Source organism: Hypanus sabinus, chromosome 4 (assembly GCF_030144855.1).
Source record: "Hypanus sabinus isolate sHypSab1 chromosome 4, sHypSab1.hap1, whole genome shotgun sequence".
Taxonomy (NCBI): Eukaryota; Metazoa; Chordata; class Chondrichthyes; order Myliobatiformes; family Dasyatidae; genus Hypanus; species Hypanus sabinus.
The window spans coordinates 81146450-81170480 of record NC_082709.1 but is presented as its reverse complement, the minus strand read 5'-3'; the positions used below and the strand labels follow the sequence as shown (position 1 = coordinate 81170480).

The window sequence follows — 24031 nt, the reverse complement described above, 5'->3', positions numbered from 1 at the left end:
CTCCCTATTCAACTCTCTATTCAATATACATTAATGATTTAGACGAGGGAATTAAATGCAGTATCTCTAAGTTTGCTGATGACACAAAGCTGGGCGGCAGTGTTAGCTGTGAGGAGGATGCTAAGAGGATGCAGGGTGACTTGAATAGGTTAGATGAGTGGGCAAATTCATGGCAGATGCAATTTAGTGTGGATAAATGTGAGGTTATCCACTTTGGTGGCAAGAACAGGAAAACAGATTATTATCTGAATGGTGACCGATTAGGAAAAGGGGAGGTGCAACAAGACCTGGGTGTCATTGTACACCAGTCATTGAAAGTGGGCATGCAGGTACAGCAGGCGGTGAAAAAGGCAAATGGTATGTTGGCATTCATAGCAAGAGGATTCGAGTACAGGAGCAGGGAGGTTCTACTGCAGTTGTACAAGGCCTTGGTGAGACTATACCTGGAGTACTGTGTGCAGTTTTGGTCCCCTAATCTGAGGAAAGACATTCTTACCATAAAGGGAGTACAAAGAAGGTTCACCAGATTGATTCCTGGGAAGGCAGGACTTTCATATGAAGAAAGACTGGATCGACTAGACTTATACTCGCTGGAATTTAGAAGATTGAGGGGGGATCTTATAGAAACGTATAAAATTCTAAAGGGATTGGACAGGCTAGATGCAGGAAGATTGTTCCCGATGTTGTGGAAGTCCAGAACGAGGGGGTCACAGTTTAAGGATAAGGGGGAAGCCTTTTAGGACCGAGATGAGGAGAAACTTCTTCACACAGAGAGTGGTGAATCTGTGGAATTCTCTGCCACAGGAAACAATTGAGGCGAGTTCATTGGCTATATTTAAGAGGGAGTTAGATATGGTCCTTGTGGCTAAAGGGATCAGGGGGTATGGAGAGAAAGCAGGTACAGGGTTCTGAGTTGGATGATCAGCCATGATCATACTGAATGGCGGTGCAGGCTTGAAGGGCCGAATGGCCTACTCCTGCACCTATTTCCTATGTTTCTATACTGCTCCTTTCTCTAGAATTTTTCCAACTCCTTACATTCAGCAGTGGGAATCGAATCCAGCTCGCTCCAGCAGCAGCAATACGGATTCCACTACCACCACTGTCTGTATGTTCTCCCCAAGACGACGTGGGTTTCCTCTGGGTGCTCTGGTTGCCTCCCACGTTCCTGAGACGTGTATGTTAGGGCTGTAAGTAGCGGACATGCAATGATGGTGCCAGAAGCATGACGACATATGCAGGCTGTCCCCCATCCCCCCAGCGCATTCTCAGACTCTTTTGGTCATTGCCGCAAACTGTGCGTTCCCCTGTATGATTTGATGTATATGTAACACATAAAGCTAATCTCTGGTGAGCACAATCAGGGCAAAAGAATGGGAACTGGTGCAAGCAAGGATCTGTATTACCTGTCTAAGGGACTGTCAAGGGAGGGACAGCTCCCAGATGCCGAGTTCTCAGGACTACTCATTGACAGTGGGTCCAGCATCTGCCAAGAAATAGTCAAAAGTTAGATGAGAAATCACTCTGAACACTCAGGAATGGAAACAGAAGTAAACCAGTGGAGAGTCAGACAGCACAGAAATAGGCACAACCTATCCCTTTCAACCAAGATAATTGTGTATATTCTACATAGAAATTTGCAATATTACTGCGTACTGCATGTCCTCTAAAGCACTGACAAACTTCTATAGATGCACAGTAGGAGTTTCCTGACTGGTTGTATCACAGTCTGGTATGGAAACACCAATGCCCAGGAACGGAAAATGCTACAGAAAGTGGTGGACACAGCCCAATCCATCACAGGTAAAGCCCCCCGCCCCCCTACCATTGTGCATATTTACAAAGAGCACTGCCGCAAGAAAGCAGCATAATATCATTCAGGACCCCCATCATCCAGGCATGCTCTCCTCTTGCTCCTATGGAAGGAGATACAGGAGCTTTAGATCCCACACCACCAGGTTCAGGAACAGTTATCACCCTCCAATCATCAGTCTCCTGAAACAGCATGGATAACATCACTCACCACAACTGTGAACTCATTCCACAAGCTACAGACTCACTTTCAAGAACTCTACAACTGAACAGTGGCCAATCAGTAATTGGGAGCATGAGACGACATAGCTCACTTAGGTTTGCCGATTCAATACACAAGGCATCAATTCTGGCAGTTTGGCATTTGAACAACAGCCAATCAGCCATCGGGACTGATTGGCGAGAAGTGATAAAAATAAGGCAGAGGCAAGTGGAGTGGCCATTGTTGGAGTGGGCAGTGTTAGAATGGTTATTTGAGGCTTTAGCTCTGCGGGATTCTTTTACCAGCTTATTTATTGTTTCCTTCTTTATATTTGTACAGTTGGAACAGTAGGCAGGATAGCTGAATGCTCCTCTTGCAGGAAGTGGGAAAGCAGGGAGACCTCCAGTATCCCAGGTGACTTCACCTGCAAGGTCCATCCGGCTGCAGTTTCTCATGCTCCACTTTGAGGAATTGGAGGTGGAATCGGAATAACTCAGGATCATTCAGGAGGGTGAAGAGGTGATAGATAGGACATATAGAGAAGTAGTTACATCCCAGGTGCATGACTGGGCAAGTCAAGAAAGGGAAAGGAGTTAAACTACTGGTGCAGAGTACCCCTGTGCCCATCCCTTTCAACAACAAGTATACACTTTAGATACTGTTGTTGGGGGGGGGGGGGGTGTAGATGACCTAGCAGAAGAAAGTCATGTATCAGCACTGAGCATGGCTCTGTGACTTAGAAAGAAAGGAGGGAGAAGCGACAAGCTGTGATGATGGGGGTTTATTAGCATGGGGAACTGCTGAAAGGAAGTTCTGTAGTTAAGAATAACATTCCCTGATGTAGGTACCAATGGCATAGGAAGAGTGACAAGGTTCCACAAAGTGCATTCAGGGAGTTAGGTGCTAACTCCATGGCTGCTACCCATGCCATATGCTACTGAAGCCAGAAATAGAAACATCGCAGAGTTTAACACATGGCTGAAGAGTTGGTGTAGGAGGGAGGGAATCAGATTTTTGGATCATTTGGGCTCTCTTCCAGGGAAAATGAGACTTGTACAAAAGACACACACAAAATGCTGGTGGAACACAGCAGGCCAGGCAGCATCTATAAGAAGAAGCACTGTCAACGTTTCGGGTCGAGATCCTTCGTCAGGACTAGGCCTGAAACGTCGATAGTGCTTCTCCCTATAGATGCTGCCTGGCCTGCTGCCTTCCACCAGCATTTTGTGTGTGTTGTTTGAATTTCCAGCATCTGCAGATTTTCTCGTGTTTGCACTTGTACAAAAGAGAGGGTTTTCACCTGAACTGGAGGAAGAAATTAGTGAGAAAGTTTGCTAGCGCTGCACGGTGGTGGGTGGGGGGGGGGGGGGGGGGCAACCTGAGTTCCAGAACAGATAGTGGACAGGTTGTGGAGACAGAGGTTGTTAACACCTCAAACAAAGTCAGGAATCAAAAAGTAGATCATGATGCGACTAATGATCTGAGCTGCGTATATTTCAATGCAAGAAGTACCATCGGAAAGGCAGGTGAGCTCAGGGCCTGGAATTATGATATTGTAGCCATTAGTGAGACTTGGTTGCAGGAGGGACTGAACTGACAACTCAGTTTTCCAGGGTTCAGTTGCTTCAGACGTGATTGAAGGAGGAGGGGGTGGTGTCACTAGTCAGGGAAAATGCCAGGACAGACTGGAAAACTCATCTAGTGAGGTTTTATGGGCGGAAGTGAGGAATAAGAAGGGTATGGTCATGTTAGTGGGGCTATATTACAGACCACCCAACAGTCTGCAGAATTTAGAACAAGTTTGTAGAGAGATTGCAGACTGGCAACAGTCTGCAACATAAATTTGTTATAGCATAGTGTATAGTATTTTAACTTCCTACATATAGACTAGTACCCCCTAACTGTAAAAAGACGAGATGGGATATAGAGTTTGTCAATGTGTTGAGGAATGTTTCCTTAAATTAGTACATATAAGTCCCAACAAGAGAGTGTGCGATACTCGATCTGCTATTAGGGAATGAGATGGGGGAGGTGACAGAAATTTGCGTAGGGAACACTCTAGTGTTCACAATGTCATTAGTTTCAAAGTAAATATAGAAAACTATAGGTCTGTTCTGTGGGTTGAGGTTCTAAATTGGAGAAAGACTGACTTTGATGGTATCAGAAAGGACCTGGCAAGTGTGGATGGTACAAGCTGTTTTCCGGTAAAAGGGTACTTGGTAAGTGGGAGGTCTGGAAAAATGAAATTTTGAGTGCACGAAGCTTATATGTACCTGTCAGAATAAAAGGCAAAGAATAAGGTTTAGGAAACCTTGGTTTTTAAGAGATATTGAGTCCCTGGTTAATAAATAAAGAGGTGCATAGCAGGTATAGGCAGGTAGGAATAAATGTGGCACTTATGGAGATGCAAGAGAGCACTCAAATAAGAAATCTTTAGGGATAAAAGAAGGTATGAGCTTGCCCTAGCAGACAAGGTGAAGGAGAATATTAAGAGCAAAAGGATTGTAAGAGACAAAATTGGTCTTCTAGAGGTTAGAACAGTAATCCATGTATGGAGCCAAAGGAAATAGGGGAGCTCTTACATGGATTTTTTGCATCTGCATTTATTAGGGAGACGGGGACAGAGTCAATAAAAGTGAGGGAAAGCAGCAATGAGGTCATGAACCCTATACAGATTAGAGAGGATGATGTGCACGCTATCTTGAGGCAAATTAGGGTGGATAGACCCCCAGGGTCTGACAAAGTTTTTCCTTAGATCCTGTGGAGGCAAGTGCAAACATTGCAAGGGTCCTAGCAGATATATTTAAATCATCCTTAGTGACAGGTGAGGCACCGGATGATTGGTAGATATCAAATGTTGTTTTGCAGTATAAGAAAAGCTCTAAAAATAAACCAGGAAATTATAGGCTGGTGAGCCCGACATCAGTATTGGGAAAGTTATTAGAAGGTATTCTAAAGGACTGGATATATGATTATTTTGATAGACAGGGACTGATTAGGGATAGTCAGAATGGTTTTGTGCTTGGTAGGTTGTGTTTTAACCAATCTTTTTCAAGTAAGTTACCAGGAAGGTTGGTGAAGGCAAGGCAATGGATGTTGTCTACACAGACTTTAGGAAGGCATTTGACAAGGTCCCACATGGGAGGTTGGTCAGCAAGGTTCTGTCACCTGGCATTCAAGAAGAGGTAATAAACTGGATTAGATGTAGGCTTTGTGGAAGAAGCCTGAGAGTGGTAGTGCAGGGTTGCCTCTCCGACTGGAGGCCTATGACTAGTGGAGTGTCACAGGGATCAGTACTGGGTCCTTTGTTGTTTGTCATCTATATCATCGATAAGGATGATAATGTGGTTAACTGGATCAGCAAATTTGTAGATGACACCAAAATTGGTGATAGCCAAGGAAGACCGTCAGGGCTCGAGAGGGATCTGGACCAGCTGGAAAAATGGGCTGAAAAATGGTGGATTGAATTCAGTGCAGACAAGTGAGAGGTGTTGCACTTTAGCAGGACAAAGCAGGGTCGGCCTTACACAGAGAATGGTACGGCACTGAGGAGCAACGGGATCCAGGAATACAAGTCCATTATTCATTGGAAGTGACATCACAGGTTGATAGGGTCATAAAAAAAAGCTTTTAGCACATTGGCCTCCATAAATCCAAGTACTGAGTGCAAGAGATGGAATGTAATGTTGAAGTTGGACGATGTTGGTGAGGCCTAATTTGGAATATTGTGTGCAGTTTTAGTCAGGAAAGGTGTAAATAAGGTTGAAAGAGTACAGAGAAAATTTACTTTTTTATGTGTTGCACTGTACTGCTGCCACAAAAAAAAATCAAATCTCACAACATATGTATGCCTATGCTGATAAATCTAATTTTGATTCTACATTGTGGGTAGAATGATGGTTATCCTGATAATTATTCTCAATTTTATTTGGAAAACCTCAATTGCCAGTTTCAGGAAATTCAATCAGAGATTTGTCAAAGTTAATTCCTCCCACCCCAGAACAATTTGGTGCCGAAATGCATGGAGAGGTCGCTCCAGCAAATGGTCCCTCATCTGTCTTTCTGAGAAGGTCCATCACTCTCTCCGAGAGCAAAGAGTCACTCCCAATGACAACAAGCAACCAGGGTGTCACTCCTGCTGAAAACAAGGAACCAGAGAGTCAATCCCAACAGTGTGGAGAAAGCCCATCACTCCCACTGACGGTAAGGAACCGAGACATCACTCCCGACAGCAAGGAGTCAGATCGTCACTCCTGCTGACAGTGAGGAGCCAAAGCATCACTCCTGACAGTGTGGAGCTAGTATATCAGTCCCACCAACAAGTAGCCAGAGTGTCACTTTCTGCAGCTGCCTTCCCTTATGCTGCCCTATTCACAGTGAACCCATAAGCTAGCAGTGCATACGAGCTGATGTGTGGTAGGACTAGGAAGGGAGGATCCCTTACTTGGTCCATGCTCTCTGGAATGAACTCGCCCTCACTGTTGATGCTGGTATAGGATCCATTTCGTGCGACCTGCTGCTGTCCATCTGGAATGTACCCAGGTGGTGGAGAGCTCCTATCTGATGTCTGTGAAGCTGAACAAACAATAGATGATTCAGTGAGCAAAATACCAATCAAACTAACAACCTTCCAATTCCCAGCAACCAGTCACAAATTGAACATGAGGATTCATGAAGAAAAGGTCTCAGTGGAAAGTTATATCTGAACAAAATGGTGGAGAGGGAAGGGGAAAATTGATGTTCTCTAACTCATGGTAATCTCACCCCTTCCCTCTTCTCTCCTTTTTCATTCACCATTCTGGCTCCCATCTTTACCGTTCTCCTCTCACCTGCCCATTACTCCCTCTTGTGCATCTCCTCCTTCCCTTTCTCCCAAGGTCCACTTTTCTCTCTGATCAACCCTTTACCTCCAATACTTCATCTCCCCCTCACCCATCCATCCATCCATCCATCTTCCTCCTCACTAGACTCACTTGTCACCTGCCAGCTTGTACTCCTTCCTCCCCCCCCCCTTTCCTTTCCGGTCCTGATGAAAGGTCTTGGCCAGTACGTCAACTGTTCATTCCTCTATATAGATGCTCCCTGACCTGCTGTCTTCCTGTAGCATTTTAAGTGTGTTGCTCAATAACCCATGCCCACAGCTTCCACATCAGACTCGGAATCAGGTTTAATACCACTGTTCTACAGCAGCAGTACAGAGCAATACATTAAAAAATATATAAATTAATATAGCTACGGTGCTTAAGACTTTTGCAAAGTACTGGAGTAGTTTTACATATTGCACTGTATTGCTGCTGTAAAAAAATACAAACAAATTTCATATGTGAGTGATGATAAACCTGATCCTGATATGGGTCTCTATTGTGGACTCAGAGTGGGAAATCCAGAAGTACCAGAGAGACATTTTGTAATGATCAATAAACTAATTGTTTGGAACCAAATTACCTTGCCTGGTGTCTCAGTGCTGTGTGAGTCTGCACCTGCGCCATCCTTAATCCCTGGCACTCCTTCTCTGCCACCTGTCCCACATCCTACCGTGGCATTCCACCCTCGACATTCCCAACAATCTTTGCTCCTGTCAGAGTTACAAACTCTATCTCCACTCCACATTGAAAAATACAGTGCTGTACAAAAGTCGCAGGCACCCTAGCTATATACATGTGCCGAAGACTTTTGCACAGTTCTGTACATATACACACACACGTACATTTTATACATACAGTGCCTATATAAAATATTCATCCCCCTTGGAAGTCTTCATGTTTTATTGTTTTACAACATTGAATCACAGCAGATTTAATTTGGCTTTTTTGACACTGATCAACAGAAAAAGACTCCTTTGTGCCAAAGTGAAAACAGATCTCTACAAAGTGATATAAATTAATTACAAATAAAGCCAAATTAAATCCACTGTGATTCAATGCTGCAAAACAATAAAACGTGAAGACTTCCCGGGGGGGGGGGGGGTGAATACTTTTTATAGGCACACGCATATACACACACTCACACACACACACAATGGATTTTGGTTAACTGAGCCATCAGTTAATCGGGATAACCACTTATTTGGGACAACTCTTGAAGAACAAAAGATAATCAAGAAAATAGCCAGGATTCCCTTAGTTTACTTGTAACACTGTATCGCTTACAGAGCAGACTCAATGGGCCAAATGGCCTAATTCTGTTCCTATATCTTATGGTCTTAATTGGGGCTGGAGACTGTTGCCGAACAGTTTTTAACAAGTGTCAGTCATGTTTGTGCACTTATGTGACCAGTAAATACTAAAATGTGCTTCGAGCGAACAGTTTTTAAATAGCATCTGTTGTGTGCGGTTGTGCTCAAAAAGCAGTGATTTTTGACTCCATAAACGGCGAGAAATAAGCAATAAGACAATTCAGAACTGTTTTACTCACTGTGGTTTCAAGCATTCAGGCTTGGAGATGCCAGAACAGCAGGGAGTAAAAATGAAACAATTTCACTATCACATCAAGTTATAAACTATAAAGAACTTGAAGGTATCAACAATCATTTTAAATGTTAAAATGAAAATGAAGATTTGGAGAACGCAATCATCAAAAGCATTTTATGAAGGCAGTCCGTTATCTGCATGAGGTGTCTGTGCTGATTTGTTCATTTAGAATCAAAAGAATGGGCCAAAATGTTCTTGTCCGTGTGTGTGTGTGTGCGTGTGCGTGTGTGTGTGTGTGTGTGTGTGTGTGTGCGCACACTATAATGTTCTTGCATTGGTTCATTGTCTGTTCAGAAATCTGATGGTGGAGGTGAAGAAGCTGTTCCTGAAACATTGAGTGTGTGTCTTCAGGCTCCTGTATCTCATCCTTGATGGAAACAATGAGAAGAGGACATGTCCTGGGTGATGGGGTGCCCCTTAATGACGGATGCCACCTTTTTGAGGCACTGCCTTTTAATGAATTCCACCATCCTCAGCAAACCCCAAAATTTAATACCATTAAAAATAATGCCAGCCGTATTTTTCCCATTGAAGTTTAGAGCACAAGATTCTTCATTGTAAATGACTGCTGGGTGGTGCTGTTACATCAATTAAAGTGAACTCAGTATGCAAATTAATGAAGATTAAAGATGGGACTGAAAGGGGGGATAGACTGGGAATTGTTTTATATCTGATTCAAGATTTAATACCCATCATCTTTTTGTTAAAGGACGTTGTAAATGCAAAATAGAGCATACCTATCACTGGGAGCCGGTTTTTCCTCTCAGCACCCATGTAGACGCTGTTGTTGTCCAAGTCATCCAGCATTTGTAAAGCCTGCATGTTGCTGAGGCTTGTTACCTAGGCAACAGAGTAAACTAAAGTTTGAATCTGAATTTTAAAAATGTTAAAACTGCTCACAGATAGTGTAACTGCATAATGCTCTACTGTGCCAGATCAGGACTCAATTCCCCTCTCTAACACCCCTATTACTTTCCTCCAATCAAACGATGTCCCCTCATATTACCCATTTAGAACATAGAACAAAACAGCATAGACCCTTTAGCCCACAATGTTATTGCGACCCAAATGGTCATCAAATGACCAGCTAAACTAAACTCTTCTGCCTAAACAATGTCCATACCTTTCCATTTCTTTCACATTAATGTGGCTCTCTAAACATCTCTTAAAAATTTCTAATATATCTGCTTCTACCACTACCCTAGGCAGCACATTCCAGGCACCAAAACTCTGTGTAAATAAACTTGTCCCTCATATCTCCCTTGAATTTACCCCCTTTCACCTAAAATTTATGCCCTCAGTTATTAGATATTTATATCCTTAGAAAAAGAAGTCTGTTATTTCTATCTATGCCTCTTATAATCTTATAAACCTCTATCAGATATGAAATGCTGGAGGAGCTCAGCACGCCAGGCAGCATCTATGAAAAAAGTACAGATGACATTTCTGGAAGGGTTTCAGCCTGAAGCGTCAACTGTGGAAGTGTTTTGGCCTGAAAACATCGACTGTAATTTCTTCCACAGATGCCACCTGGCCTGCTGAGTTCCTCCAGCATTTTGTGTGTTTTGCTCGGATTTCCAGCCTCTCTAAAGCTTGTACATCCTTCGTTTAGGGCGACTAGAACCGGACACAACTCTGTTATAGATAGCCCCAGCTGTGAAAGGAGGAGGGTTGGGCATAGAGCGAGCAATGCCATCCTGTAAAAACAGGTACGGTTGAAACGTCAACAGAAGCTCCAGAGACCTTATCCCTGGGAGGAGGATGAAGTCATGTGCCAAAAGCAGAAACCACAGAGCTGGTAAACCTTCAGCAGGATAGAAGACTCTGGTGGGCTGCGGTCAGTGGCCTAGGCTCAGTAGAGGTGATGGGCTTAAGAAGAAGAAAAACTGGACACAATATTCTAAGTGTACTATAGGATTAGTACAAGTAGGTGTTTGATGGTCAGCAGAGATCCATGAGCTTAAGAGCCTCTTGCATTATTCTTCAATTCTCACCCCCCCCAAACCCACTCTCATCTGCTGATTCATTGTAGATCCACATTGCTCCCCATCCCTTGCATACCTGGTTGTTTGACTGCAGCACCAACAGGATTTTGAGGCTCTTCATGTGCACACTCCGATCCAGGAGTTCGATGGCTTTATCCAAATCGTCCTGTGTGGTCAGAGGAATCACTAACTGCAGAACAAATCAAAAAGCACCAGTAAGGAGACTGATTTCTGATTTCACATTGTCATGAGCTTGCAACGGGATCTGGACCAGCTGGAAAAACTGGCTGAGAAAAGGGCAGATAGAATTTAATAAAGTACGAGATTTTGCACTTTGGGAGGGCAAGCTTGGATAGAACTTGCACAAGTGTAGTAAAACAGAAGGATATGGGTACACAAATCCATAATTCCAGGAAAGTGGCATCAGTCATGTAGGGTTGTAACGCAAGTTTTTGGAACACTGGCATTCATAAATCAGAGTATTGAGTACAGGAGTTGGGATGTTATGTTGAAATTGTACAAGACATTGTGAATCCTGATTTGGAGTTCTGCTCATCTACCTGCAGGAAAGATTGAAAGAGTACAGAGAACATTTGCAAGGCTGTTGCCAGGACTTGAGGATCTGAGTTATAGAGAAAGTTTGAATAGGTTAAAATATATTCCCTGGAGCATAGAAGAGGGGCAATTTGATAGAGGTATACAGGTTTTTTTCCACTGACGTTGGGTGATACCAGTACTAGAGGTCATAGGTTAAGTGTGAAATATGAAATATTTAAGGGGAACATGAGGGGGAACTTTTTCATCAAGAGGGTGGTGCGACTGTGAAACAAGTTGCCAATGGGAATAGTGGACATGGGTTCGATTGCAACACTTAAGAAAAGTTTTTTGACCAGGTGATGAGGGTGATTATTGAATTAGAGGAGTGGATATTGTCTACACAGATCTTCAGATCTTAAAGTATTTGAAAAGGTCCTTTGTGGGAGGCTCATCCAAAAGATTAAGATGCATGGGATTTATGATGAATCGGCTGTTTGGATTCAGAACTGGCTTGACTATGAAAATGTAGATGGGTGGTTGCAGATGTGGGTTTGTTACTAAGTTTGCAGATGATCTTAAGATTAATGGTGTTGTCAGTAGTGTAGAAGATTGGCAACGAAAACAGTGGGATATAGATCAGTTTCAGATAGTTTTACTCAGTCAAATGTGGCGTGTTGCACCTTGATAGCTCAAATGTAACGAGACAGCACACTGTTAAGGGCAAGATTCTTAACAATGTGGATGAGCAGAGGGATCTTGAGGTTCCAATTCACAGCTCCCTGAAAATGGCAACACAGGTTGATAGGATGGTTAAGAAAACATACAGAATGCTTGCCTTTATTAGTTGAGGCATCAAGTTTAGAAGTCAGGAACTTGTGCTGCATCATGATAAAACTATAGTTAGGGCACATCCAGAAAACTGCATACAGTTCTGGTTGTTCCATTTTAGGAAGGATGTTGTGATTTCAGAGGGTGCAGAAGAGGTTTACCAGGATGCTGCCTTAATTAGGGGGCATGTGCTATACCAAGAGGTTGGACAAACTTGGGTGCTTTCTCTGGAATGGCAGAGGCTGAGGGGAGATATGATGGAGGTTTATAAGATTATGAGAGGCATAGATAGAGCAGACAGACAGTATCTTTCTCCAATGATTGAAATGTCATGTATTTAAGGTGAGAGGGGGTAACTTCAAAGGAGATGTGAAGGGCATTTTTTTTCCCACACAGTGAATGATAATGTGCTTTGAATGCTCTACCTGGGGTGATGGTAGAAGCGGAAACTTTAGGGACTTTTAAGAGGCGTTTAGATATGCACATGAATATCAGGAAAATAGAAGAAAATGGACAATTTAGTTAGCCACTTGATCACTTATTTAATTGGTTCCGCACAACATTGTGGGCTGACGGCCTATTCCTATGCTGTACTGTTCTATGTTCTCTGTTTGGATAAGTACATGGATGGCAGAGATATGAAGGGCTAAGGTCCAGAAGCAGAACAATGGAAATAGGGGATTAACAGTTTGGGATGAACTAGATGGGTCAAAGTGCCTGTTTCTGTGCTGCAGTGCTCTATGACTCTAAGGGAGTTTTCCATTGCATCTGTGCATAGATGTCTTTGTGGCATTAGATTCAACTTTGACCAATGTTCCTTTCAACAACAGCAAATATTTTCAAGTACTGAATCTTTATGAAAAATTTTCACGTTTTATTTCACATTCATTATACCAAACTGTCCAACGGGCGAAAGGATAAGTAAGTATGGTATCTTGTCATTGGTGGAGGGCAGAGCCAATAGCTTACCTCATTATTAGTGGAATACAGACCCAATGGCCTACCTCGTTATTGGTGTAGTGCAGACCCATCGGCTGACCAAAGGCAACCTTGGCTTTAGCTGCAATGTCTTCAAGCAGAACTGGTCGGGGAAACTGCAAGATTCTGAATTGGGAATGAGAAGAGAAATTAGTCAGTGTAACTAACAGCACTCAGATGATAGAGGAAGTTGCAGAGGGCTGAAGATGCAGACTAGATCCCTCTACATACATCACCACAGCTGTTTAATTAACTTCATTTCTGAATGAGGAATGAATCTTTATGGTCTGCATTTCTCTTTACTGACAAAAATCTTCAAACAGTATTATAACCATAATTATCCAGGTGATAATTCCAGGCTCCAATGATTTATTTCGACCATTGGATTTGGGAGTGTTTCTTATGAGGATGGGTTGAACTTAGTAGAGCTTAACAGAAGTGACTTCATGGAAAGAATGGGTTGTAAAGTGATCTTTTGGCACATTGTCCTTCATTAATCTAAGTAATGAAGATTGGAATTGTGATGTTATGTTGAAGTTGTATAAAATGCTGGTAAGGTCAAATTTGGAGAATTGCGTGCAGTTCTGTCACTTACCTACAAGAAAGTTATCAATAAGATTGAAAGATTACAGATAAATTTTATAAGGATGCTGCCAGGACTTGAGGACCTAAGCTATAGGGAAAGACTGAATAGGTTCGGACTTTATTCCCTGGAGGGTAGGAGTTTGCAGGGAGATTTCATAGAGGTATACTAAATTATGAGGGGTATAGATATTGTAAATACAAACAGGCTTTTTCCACTGAGTTTGGGTGAGACAAGAACTTGAGGATCTAGGCTAAGGGTAAAATGTGAAATATTTAAGGGGAATCTGAGGGGGAACATATTCATTCAGAGGGTGGTGTGAGTGTAAAACGATTGCTGAGGAGGAGCTTAGAAGGGATAATGGCGCCTAACGGCGACTCCTTAGCTTGCATCTTCGGAAACAGCTCTATTTCCACCTTTAATATCTTTATTTTTCCCTTTCAGGGTTCTTTTGAAGACCCTGACCTGGAGTTACACACAGGATTCGGTTCTTTGCGGGAATGGGACCTGTCCTCGGGGTTCCATGACTGGCTGATATTTGACATGCCAAAGGTTTGGCCCAAGAGTCTCGATCGTGTTTGGAGCCTAAGATCTCCGGGCTCTGGAGACGGGCGATCAAGGAGCGGTGTCACAGCAGGAGGCCGGAAAATCTTTCGCTGTGGGCCCGAAGACTCAAGGGATTTGCGATCTTCGGGCACAGAGCTCGAAAAAAGCGATGAAGCAAATTCTTAACACTGTAAACCAACGGGTTGTTGTTATATCTCCCGTTCACTGTGAAAATGGAGGACACCTGCGTTGTCGAATGTCGGGTGAAATGCAAAGCCTTTGGGGTAACTTTGGTCTGTGCCTTTGCTATCGCTTAGCTCACGCTTGTGCTCTGTAGCGGGTGCGCCTTTTGTTTTGCTGGTGGGGGAGTGGGGATTGTTGCTTATGCACAGGAGTGGAGAGCTGGGGGGAACTTTGGGGTTCTCACGTTTAACTGTCATTCATTCTTTAGGGCATTTCTCTGTTTTCCTGGATGTTTGCAAAGAAAAAGCATTTCAGGATGTATATTGTATACATTTCTGATATTAAATTTTACTTTTGAACCCTTAGGAAGTAATGGATCTGGGTTAAATTTCAACATTTATGAGGAGTTTGGATGGGTACATGGATGGGAGAGGTATGAAGGGCTATGGTCTGAGTACAGGTTGATGGGACTAGGCAATTAATAGTACGGCGTACTAGATGGGTCCGCAAGGGCTGTTTCTGTGATGTAGTGCTCACAACTCCATATTATGTACACTCAGTGTGGGTCAGATGGTCAATCTTCCTGCCTGTGCTGATCCACGGATCTTTATTCTCAGAGATGCAATCAATTTCTGGTGTTTATGTAAAGTGCGTAAATTTCTCAGAAATCAGATTAAGATAGAAATGGCCACAGAATCCAGTTCATTTTAACTCCAAGGATAAGGGACGGCTTCTCACCTCTTCTCCCCACGAAACTCAAATTTGACTCTAACGTCATTCTGGAATGGAAGCACAAAAGCTAAATCAAAGGAGTGTTAGATGTGATGGGATTGTAAATAATGAACATTTACACACATTCAACGTTTCAGAAACATCTTTTTCCCCTCCGCCATCAGATTTATGAAAGGTCCATGAACCCTATCTCATTTTTTGAACTATTTTTTTTAATATATATGTCTTATTGTAACTTACAGTAATATTTTATGTATTACACAGTATTGCCGGCACAAAATAAGAAATTGCACAACATATGTCAGTGTAAAAAAAACCTGATTCTGGTTTGGAACTTCAGTATGCATTCCTTACTCATATACTCAATGTCCTGACCAGTGAAGGCAAGAATACCATTCATTTTCTTTTCCTGAAGAGAAAAATTCATCTTGGAACCAGTGACTTTTCCCAAAGGTTAAACCTCTTCATCCTATTGCTTAATCTCTTATTTCTTCCAGAATCCCATAGCCAGCAAAAAAGGGGTCCTTTAGATTTCATCTTTGAGTTTTCACTTTTGAACTCATCGTAACAGTGAATAATTTTCCCAAAATGGAGTCCTGACAGTTCATTTTACTGTCAATGAAACATCCATTATCTGGAAGTCATTCATCCAAAGAGTAATGAACTCAACACTGTTGATGATCTCTAAATGAAAAAAAACTTTGCTCTTTACATTGTCATGAAATCCCAATTACTTAATTATTTTATTTCTATTCTTAGATACAGCGTGCTAACAGGCTATTCGGGATCAATGAGCCATGCTGCCCATTGATCCCAAATAGCTGTATCTATAAATAGAAATAAAATAAATAAGTAATTGGGATTTCATGACAATGTAAAGAGCTAAGTGTGCGCTGATCACTATATTACTGTGTCGCCTTAAATGATAAAGGGTATCAATCCAAAACAACCAATGTTTACTCCCCTCCAGAGATGCCAGCTGACCCGCTGAGTTCCTCCAACATTTTATGTGTATGACCTGGACTGGATGGGCTGAAGACCCTGAACCTGTGTTGTATTGCTCTGTGACTCTGTGCCAGGAGACCTCTCCCCACCCCAGGCAACAGAGAAGGAAGGTTGGAAGACCCTTACCATGTTCATCAGAGATGGGTGGGCACCGTGGTCAGTATGGACTAGTTGGGTCAAAGCCCCTGTATCGTGCAGTATTGCTCTGTGACTGCAGCTTTATGGAACCCAAACTTTGATGGACACGTACCTGATTACCGGATGAGGTCTTGGGTTTCCCTGTCTCGTGCAGTGACAGGAGAGGTCGACTTGCCATGTGCAGCACGGCCAGGTCCTGCATGATGGAGTGGAGCGCTTCCTGCTCATCTATCAAAACAAATTATTGTGACACTGCTCACAACCACTCGAATACGTTGCCATATTGCTCTCTCCTCAAATACAGTGCAGATTTTTAAAACTTGTCTCAATCCAGAACATTGAAGAGCACAATAAATACCCTGGGTTCTACCCCTCACCAATTTATTTAACTTAGAAAATTAACAATTACCAAAGGGTAATTGTTTTATTCACTCTTATTCACTATTTCTACCCTGTGAAAAAGATGCTGCCTGTCCACTCTATTTATGATTCTTACCATCTTGTACACCTCTATCAAGTCACCCCTCATCCTCCTTTTATCCAGGGAGAAAAGTCCGAGCTCACTCAACCTAGATATGCTCACTAATTTATACAGCATCCTGGTGAATCTCCTTTGCACTGCCTCTAAAGCTTCCACATCCTTCCTATAATGAGGCGACCAGAAATGAGCACAATACTCCGTGTGGTCTTACCAGGGTTTTATAGAGCTGCAACATGACCTCATGGCTCTTGAATTCAATCCCCAACTAATGAAAGCTAACATACAATAAGCCTTCAACAACTCGTTGAGCAACTTTGAGAGATCTATGGATGCGGACTCCAAGATCCAAGACCCAACTTCAAGACTCCAAGATCCATCTGTTGCTCCACACTGCTAAGAATCTTGCCATTAACCCTGCACTTTGTCTTCAAGTTTAAAGACATGTTAGAGTCTTTAATTAAGGAAATACTGGGAAGATAATGAATGGACTGTGCAGCAGCAATGTGGACTTCACTAACCCGTAATGTAATAACACCATAATATGACATAAGAGCAGAAACAGGCCATTTGGCCCATCTAGTCTGCTCCACCATTTCATTATTGCTGATCTACTATCCCTCTCAAATCCATTCTCCTGCCTTTGCCCTGTAACCTCTGACACCCTGAATCTATCAATCTCCGCTACTCAATGACTTGCCTCCACAGCAGTCTGGCAATGAATTCCAAGATTCACTGCCCTTTGGCTAAAGCAATTCCTTCTCATCTCTGTTCTTAGGTGCCACACCATTAGGAACAACTGCTTCCCTGCAACTTGAGCCCCAGATGAAACGGCTAATATGAGACGACATAATTTTAAGGTAATTGGAGGAAAGTACAGGGAGAGGGGGATGTCAGTGAGAGGTTTCTTTTAAACAAAAAGTGGTGGGTGTGGAACATGCTGACAGATATTGTGATAGTAGAGACAGATACATCAGGGGCATTTAAGAGACTCTCAGATAGGCACATGGATGAAAGACAATGGAGGGCTAGGTACGAGGGACAGGTTAGATTGATCGTGGAGTAGGTTAAAAGCTAGGCACAACATCAATGGTCTACTGTGCTGTACTGTTCTATGTTCTAACACTCTTCATCACTACAGTTTAGCAACACTATGACAACTTTGCACTAAATATGAACTGTTATTGTTCAATTTGCTTTCTTTCTTGTAAAAAGTATGCACAACTTGTGTTTTTTTCCCTGTGATTGCTGTTTTATGATACTACATCCCTACAATGCTCTTGCAAGTACATTTTTCATTATACCTGTGCACATTACAATAAACTCGACTTAGAATCCTCATTTTGTTATCTTAAGACACTGCTTCCCAACCTGGCCTATAACACCAGAAGACATAGGAGCAGGATTAGGCCTCTTGGACTGAGGAGTCACTGTTAAGCGCCGTTATTCTTTCTAAGCTCCTCCTTAGCAATCATTCTACACTCACACCACCCTCTGAATGAATATGTTCCCCCTCAGGTTCCCCTTAAATATTTCACATTTTGAAAACACACAGCACAGAGTTGTGGGGGTTTGGAATGCACTGCCTCAGAAGGCAGTGGAGGCCAATTCTCTGGATGCTTTCAAGAAGGAGCTAGATAGGTATCTTATGGATAGGGGAATCAAGGGATATGGGGACAAGGCAGGAACTGTGTATTGATAATAGATGATCAGCCATGATCTCAGAATGGCGGTGCAGGCTCGAAGGGCCGAATGGTCTACTTTTGCACCTATTGTCTATTGGACTATCAAGTCTTATTATCCCTCTCAATCAGTATCTCCTTCCTTTTCCCTATAACCTTTGACACCCTAACTAACCAACTAACCAACTAACCAAGAACCTATCAATCTCCACTTTAAATATACTCAATGTCTTGGCCTCCACAGCCATCTGTGGCAATGAATTCCACAAATAAACCACTCTCTGGCTAAAGATATTCCTTCTCATCTCTGTTCTGAAGAGAGATCCTTCTATTATAAAGCTATGCTCTCTGGTCCTAGACTCACACTAAAGGAAATACCCTCTCCACATCTACTCTATTCAGGCCTTTCAATATTCAATAGGTTTCAATGAGATCCTCCCTTATTCTTCTAAACTCCAGCAAATGCAGTCCCAAAGCCATCAAATGCTCCCATACATTAATCCTTTCAATCCTGGAATAATTCTCGTGAATCTCCTCTGGACCCTCTCCAATGAAAACACTACTTTTCTTAGATAAGGGACCCAAAACTGCTCACAATACTGCAAATGCGGTTTGATCAATACCTTATAAAGTATCAATATTACATACTTCTTTTGTATTCTAGTCTTCTTGAAATGAATGCTAACATTATATTTGCTTCCTCACCGACTCAAGCTGCAAGTTAACCTTCTGGGAATCCTGCACGAGGATTCCAAGTTCCTTTGCACCTTTGATTTTTGAACTTTCTCCCAATTTAGAAAATAGTTTTTGCCTTTATTCCTCCTACCAAAGTGTGTAACCATACACTATATTCCATCTGCCACTTTGTTGACCTTTCTCCCAATCTCTCCAAGTCCTTTTGCAGACTCCCTGCTTCTTCAACATTACCTACACCCATTTCCGTATCATATGCTAACTTGGCCACAATGCCATGAATTCCGCCATTCAAATGGTCAACACATAACGTGAAAAGAAGCAGTCTCAATAACAACCCCTGCGGAACATCACTTGTTACCTGGAGCTAACCAGAAAAGGCCCCCTTTATTCCCACTCTTTGTGTCATACCAGTTAGCCAATCTTCTATCCGTGCTCATATCTTTCCAGCAACACCACGGGTACTAATTTGTTAAACAGTTTCACATTTGGTACCTTGTCAAAGGCCTTCTGAAAATCCAAGTAAACAACCTCCACTGACTCTCCTTTGTCTGTCCTGCCTGTTATTTCCTCAAAGAATTCCAACAGGTTTGTCAGAAAACCACACTGACTTTGGCCTACTTTATCATGCACTTCTAAATACTGTGAAAACTCGTCCTTAATGATTGATTCCAACTTAACTGGCCTATAATTTCCTTACTCTGCCTCCCTCCCTTCTTAATAAGTGAATGACATTTGCAATTTTCCAGTTTTCTGTAACTATTCTAGTCTAAAAGATCATTACTCAAAAGATCATTACTGATGCCTCTACAATCTCTTCAGCTACCTCTTTTGAACCCTGGGGTGTAGACCATTTGGTCTAGTTGATACTACCTTAAGACCCAAGCATCTTCTCCTAAGTACTCCTAAGTAACAATTACAGCACGGAAACAGGCCATCTCGGCCCTTCATGCCGAACGCTTACTCTCTCCCAGTCCCACTGACCCGCATCAGCCCATAACCCTCCATTCCTTTCCTGTCCATATACCTATCCAATTTTGCTTTAAATGACAATACCAAATCTGCCTCTACCACTTCTACTGGAAGCTCATTCCACACAGCTACCACGCTGAGTAAAGAAATTCCCCCTCATGTTATCCTTAAAATTTTGCCCCCTGTCTCAACTCATGTCCTCTTGTTTAAATCTCCCCTACTCTCAATGGAAAAAGCCTATCCACGTCAACTCTATCTATCCCCCTCATAATTTTAAATACCTCTATCAAGTCCCCCCCAACCTTCTACGCTCCAAAGAATAAAGACCTAACTTGTTCAATCTTTCCCTATAACTTAGGTGCTAAAACCCAGGTAACATTCTAGTAAATCTTCTCTGTACTCTCTCTATTTTGTTGACACCTTTCCTATAATTCGGTGACCAGAACTGTACACAATACTCCAAATTTGGCCTTACCAATGCCTTGTACAATTTTAACATTACATCCCAACTCCTATACTCAATGCTCTGATTTGTAAAGGCCAACATACCAAAAGCTTTCTTCACCACCCTATCCACATGAGATTCCACCTTCAAGGAACTATGCACCATTATTTCTAGATCACTCTGTTCTACTGCATTCTTCAATGCCCTACCATTTACCATGTATGTCCTATTTTGATTAGTCCTACCAAAATGTAGCACCTCACACTTATCAGCATTAAACACCATCTGTCATCGCTCAGCCCACTCTTCTAACTGGCCTAAATCTCTCTGCAAACTTTGAAAACCTACTTCATTATCCACAATGCCACCTACCTTAGCAGCTACACTTACTTCTGCCCCCTGACACTCTTGAATTTCTGGCATACTGCTAGTGTCTTCCACAGTGAAAACTGACACATAATACTTGTTAAGTTTGTCCGCTATTTCTTTGTTCCCATTACTACCCCTCCAACGAAACCCAATTTCCCTCGGGATCAATAAAGTATGTCTGTCTGTCTGTCTGTCAATACCATTTTCCTGTGGCCCAATATCCTTTTACTCTATATTTATATCTGAAAAAACTTTTGGTACCCTCTTTGATATTATAAGATAGCTTACCTTCATCTTTTCCCACTTAAGTTTTTTTAGATGCCTTCTGTTGCTTTTAAAAGCTTCCTAATCCTCTAACTTACCACTAATTATTACTAAATTTTATGGCATCTCTTTTGCTTTTATGCTGTCTTTGACTTCCCTTGTCAATGACATTTGCCTCGTCCTTTCTTTAGGATACTTCTTCATCTTTGAATTGCCTTTCAAATTGCTCACAGAAATTCCAGCCATTGGTGGTCTGCTGTCAGCCCTGCTAGTGTTTCCTTTCAATCAGCTTTGGCTAGGTCTGTTCTCATGCCTGTGTAATTCCCTTTACTACACTGTAATATTCATACGTCTGATATTAGCTTCTCTTTCTCAAATTGCAGGGTGAATTCTATCATATTTTGATCATTGTCTTCTCCTAAGTGTTCCTTTACCTTAAGCTCCCTAATCAAATCTGGTTCATTACACAACACCCAATCCAAAATAGCTGATCCCCTAGTGGGCTCAACAAGCTGCTCTAAAAAGCTATCTCCTATGCACTCTACAAATTGCCTCTCTTGAAATCCACAACAATCGTTATATTCCCCCATTTCCTGCTGAAATTTATGTCCCACATCCTGGTTACTGTTCAGAGGCATGTATATAACTCCAGTCGGAGCCTTCTTACCCTTGCAGTTTCTTAACTCTACCCACAAGGATTCCAATCTTCTAATATGAAATCAAATCCTCTTTCTAAGGACTTGATACATTTTTACCAGCAGAGCCACCCTAACCCCTCTGCCTATCTGCCTGCCCTTTCAAAACAATGTGTGTCCTTAGATGTTAAGCTTCCATCTATGATTTTCTTTCAGCCACGACTTGGTGATGTCCAATACTGCCAATCTCTAACTGCTCTACAAGATCATCTAGCTTATTCAGAATACTGCATGCATTCAAATATAATACGTTCTGTCCTGTATTTGCCACCCCTGATTTTGCCCCATCATCAGCCTGTCCTTCCTCACAAAAGTTTAAAGTTCAAAGTAAATAGATTATCAAAGTCACATATATGTCACTATATACAACCCCAAGATTCATTTTCTTTCGGGCACACTCAGTAAATCCAATAACCATAACAGAATCAAAGTAAGACCACACCCAACAGGATGGACAACCAGTGTGCAAAAGACAGCAAGCTGTGCAAATACGAAAGAAAATGAAGAAATAATAATAAATTTACTGTCATCTGCAAACTTAGAAAACACAGTACCCTCCTCCAAATTGTCAATGCAGATTGTAAGCAGTTGCATGCCCAGCATCAACCCCTTCACTGATTCCTCTCACTACTGTTTGCTAATCAGAGAAACATTCATTTATCTCAACTCTCTGCCTTCTATTGGTTAACCAAACCTTTAACCATGTTAATACATTACCCCCAACTCCATGCATGCTTACCCTATAGGCATCTATGTAACTATTGGGCACTTTCTGGAAATTCAAGTATACAACATTCACCTTTTTCCTTCTATCCAACTCACTCATTACAACCTCAAGGAAACCACTATGCACAGCGATTTCTTTGTGGATATAATAAGTGTAGAAATAAACAAGAACAAACATTCAACTTACCCATTCTGGCAGCAAGCTGGCCAATGAATCTTTAACAGGCAGTCGACTCTTCCATCAATAGACTGAGGTTTACCTGAAACATAAAATCCATTCAACAATGTCAAAACATACAGCAAGTCCCTTGGCCTCAACACCAGTCCCATCACACTGGCATCTTTCATATCAAAGGCATCTTTCATATCATCAGGTACTGAATGGCCAAATGTAGATTCTTGTTCCCACTCAACATCGAAGGACTTGGGTGCTTTGACTTCCTGAAGAGGAAGTGAAACTTTCACATTTGGAGTTATTTATTACATGTACATCGAAACATACAGTGAAATGTATCATTTGCATTGACAACCAACACAATATAGGGATATGCTGGGGCAGCCCACAAGTTTCACCATACTTTCTGTCACATATATTGCATGCCCGCCATGCTTGGTAGAACAACACAGAACACAACAAGCAACAAAGCCACGACACAAGAAATTCTGCAGATGCTAGAAATCCAGAGAAACATTCACAAAATGCTGGAGGAACTCAGCAGGTCAGGCAGCATCTATGAAAATGAATGAACAGTTGTTGTTTTGGGCTGAGACCCTTCACCAAGACTGGAAAGGAAAGGGGTAATGCCAGAATGGGAAGAGGGGAAGGAGTACTAGCTGGGAGGTGATATGATTAGCCAGGTGGGTGGGGAAGAGAAGGAGAGGGGAGAAACTGGGAGGTGATACATGGAAAAGATAAAGGGCTAGAGAAGGAGAAATTTGATAGGAGAGGAGGGGGAACATAGAAGGGGCACCAGAGAGAGTTGATAGGCAGGTATGGAGAAGAGGTAAGAGGAGGGCCACAGTGGGGAATTGAAGAAGAGGGAAAGGGGAAAATTACTATAAGTTGGAGAAATCAATGTTCATGCCACCATGCCTGTAGAAGAGGAGGACAGGGACTGACATCTCAGGATGGGATAGTGGATTGAATTAAAATGGTTAGCCTCCAGGAAATATTACTATTTGTAGTTGGAGCACAGGTTCACAACAAAGCAATCCCCCAATCTACATCGGTTCTCTCCAATGTAGAGGAGGCTGCATCGGGAGCACCAGATACAGTAGATCATCCCAACAGACTCGTAGGTGAAGTTTTGCCTCACCTGGAAGGACTGTTTAAGGGAGGAAGTGAATGGATAGGAGTAGTACTTTTTCCACATGTAGGGAACAGCAAAACAAATCACATTCCTCCCTCTGATACTGCTCTGGCCATCAGGCTTCAACTTCCAACTCCTGATTGACCTTCAGACCATCACTACCGACGCCCGGGCTAGCTGAAGAAGGGACACCAAACTTGCGATAAACAGTACAGGTTTGGGAAAAGATGAGGCACTTTCCAAAGGCACATTGTCTGAATCACTCACATTCATATTTATTTATCAAATATACATCAAATCATACAGTGGTATTGTTTGAATTAACAATAAACACACCCATGTCTGTGGGTGGAACTACGATGGCGCTTAGCAGCATCTCCTTTGAGCTCAGCTACGGA

The 24031-nt window shown here is 42.3% G+C and overlaps 1 protein-coding gene and 1 long non-coding RNA gene across 2 annotated transcripts in view; one reads left to right on the top strand and one right to left on the bottom strand.

The window, feature by feature from the left end:
* The window catches only part of map3k2 (mitogen-activated protein kinase kinase kinase 2), a 134105-nt gene that overhangs the window by 31445 nt on the left and 78629 nt on the right, over positions 1–24031 (bottom strand). The window contains exons 2-9 of the mRNA XM_059967523.1: positions 22511–22583; positions 16112–16227; positions 14863–14903; positions 12839–12938; positions 10546–10659; positions 9222–9324; positions 6459–6589; positions 1407–1486 (exon numbers count right to left, since the gene is read on the bottom strand). Of these exons, the coding sequence (XP_059823506.1) occupies positions 1407–1486; positions 6459–6589; positions 9222–9324; positions 10546–10659; positions 12839–12938; positions 14863–14903; positions 16112–16227; positions 22511–22514 (689 nt within the window). The 5' untranslated portion in view covers positions 22515–22583. The remainder of the gene's footprint in view (positions 1–1406; positions 1487–6458; positions 6590–9221; positions 9325–10545; positions 10660–12838; positions 12939–14862; positions 14904–16111; positions 16228–22510; positions 22584–24031) is intronic.
* LOC132392935 (uncharacterized) overlaps positions 1–24031 on the top strand; it is a 48689-nt gene that overhangs the window by 24015 nt on the left and 643 nt on the right. The window contains exons 2-3 of the long non-coding RNA XR_009511693.1: positions 13840–14225; positions 17256–17337. This is a non-coding gene — a long non-coding RNA (uncharacterized LOC132392935). The remainder of the gene's footprint in view (positions 1–13839; positions 14226–17255; positions 17338–24031) is intronic.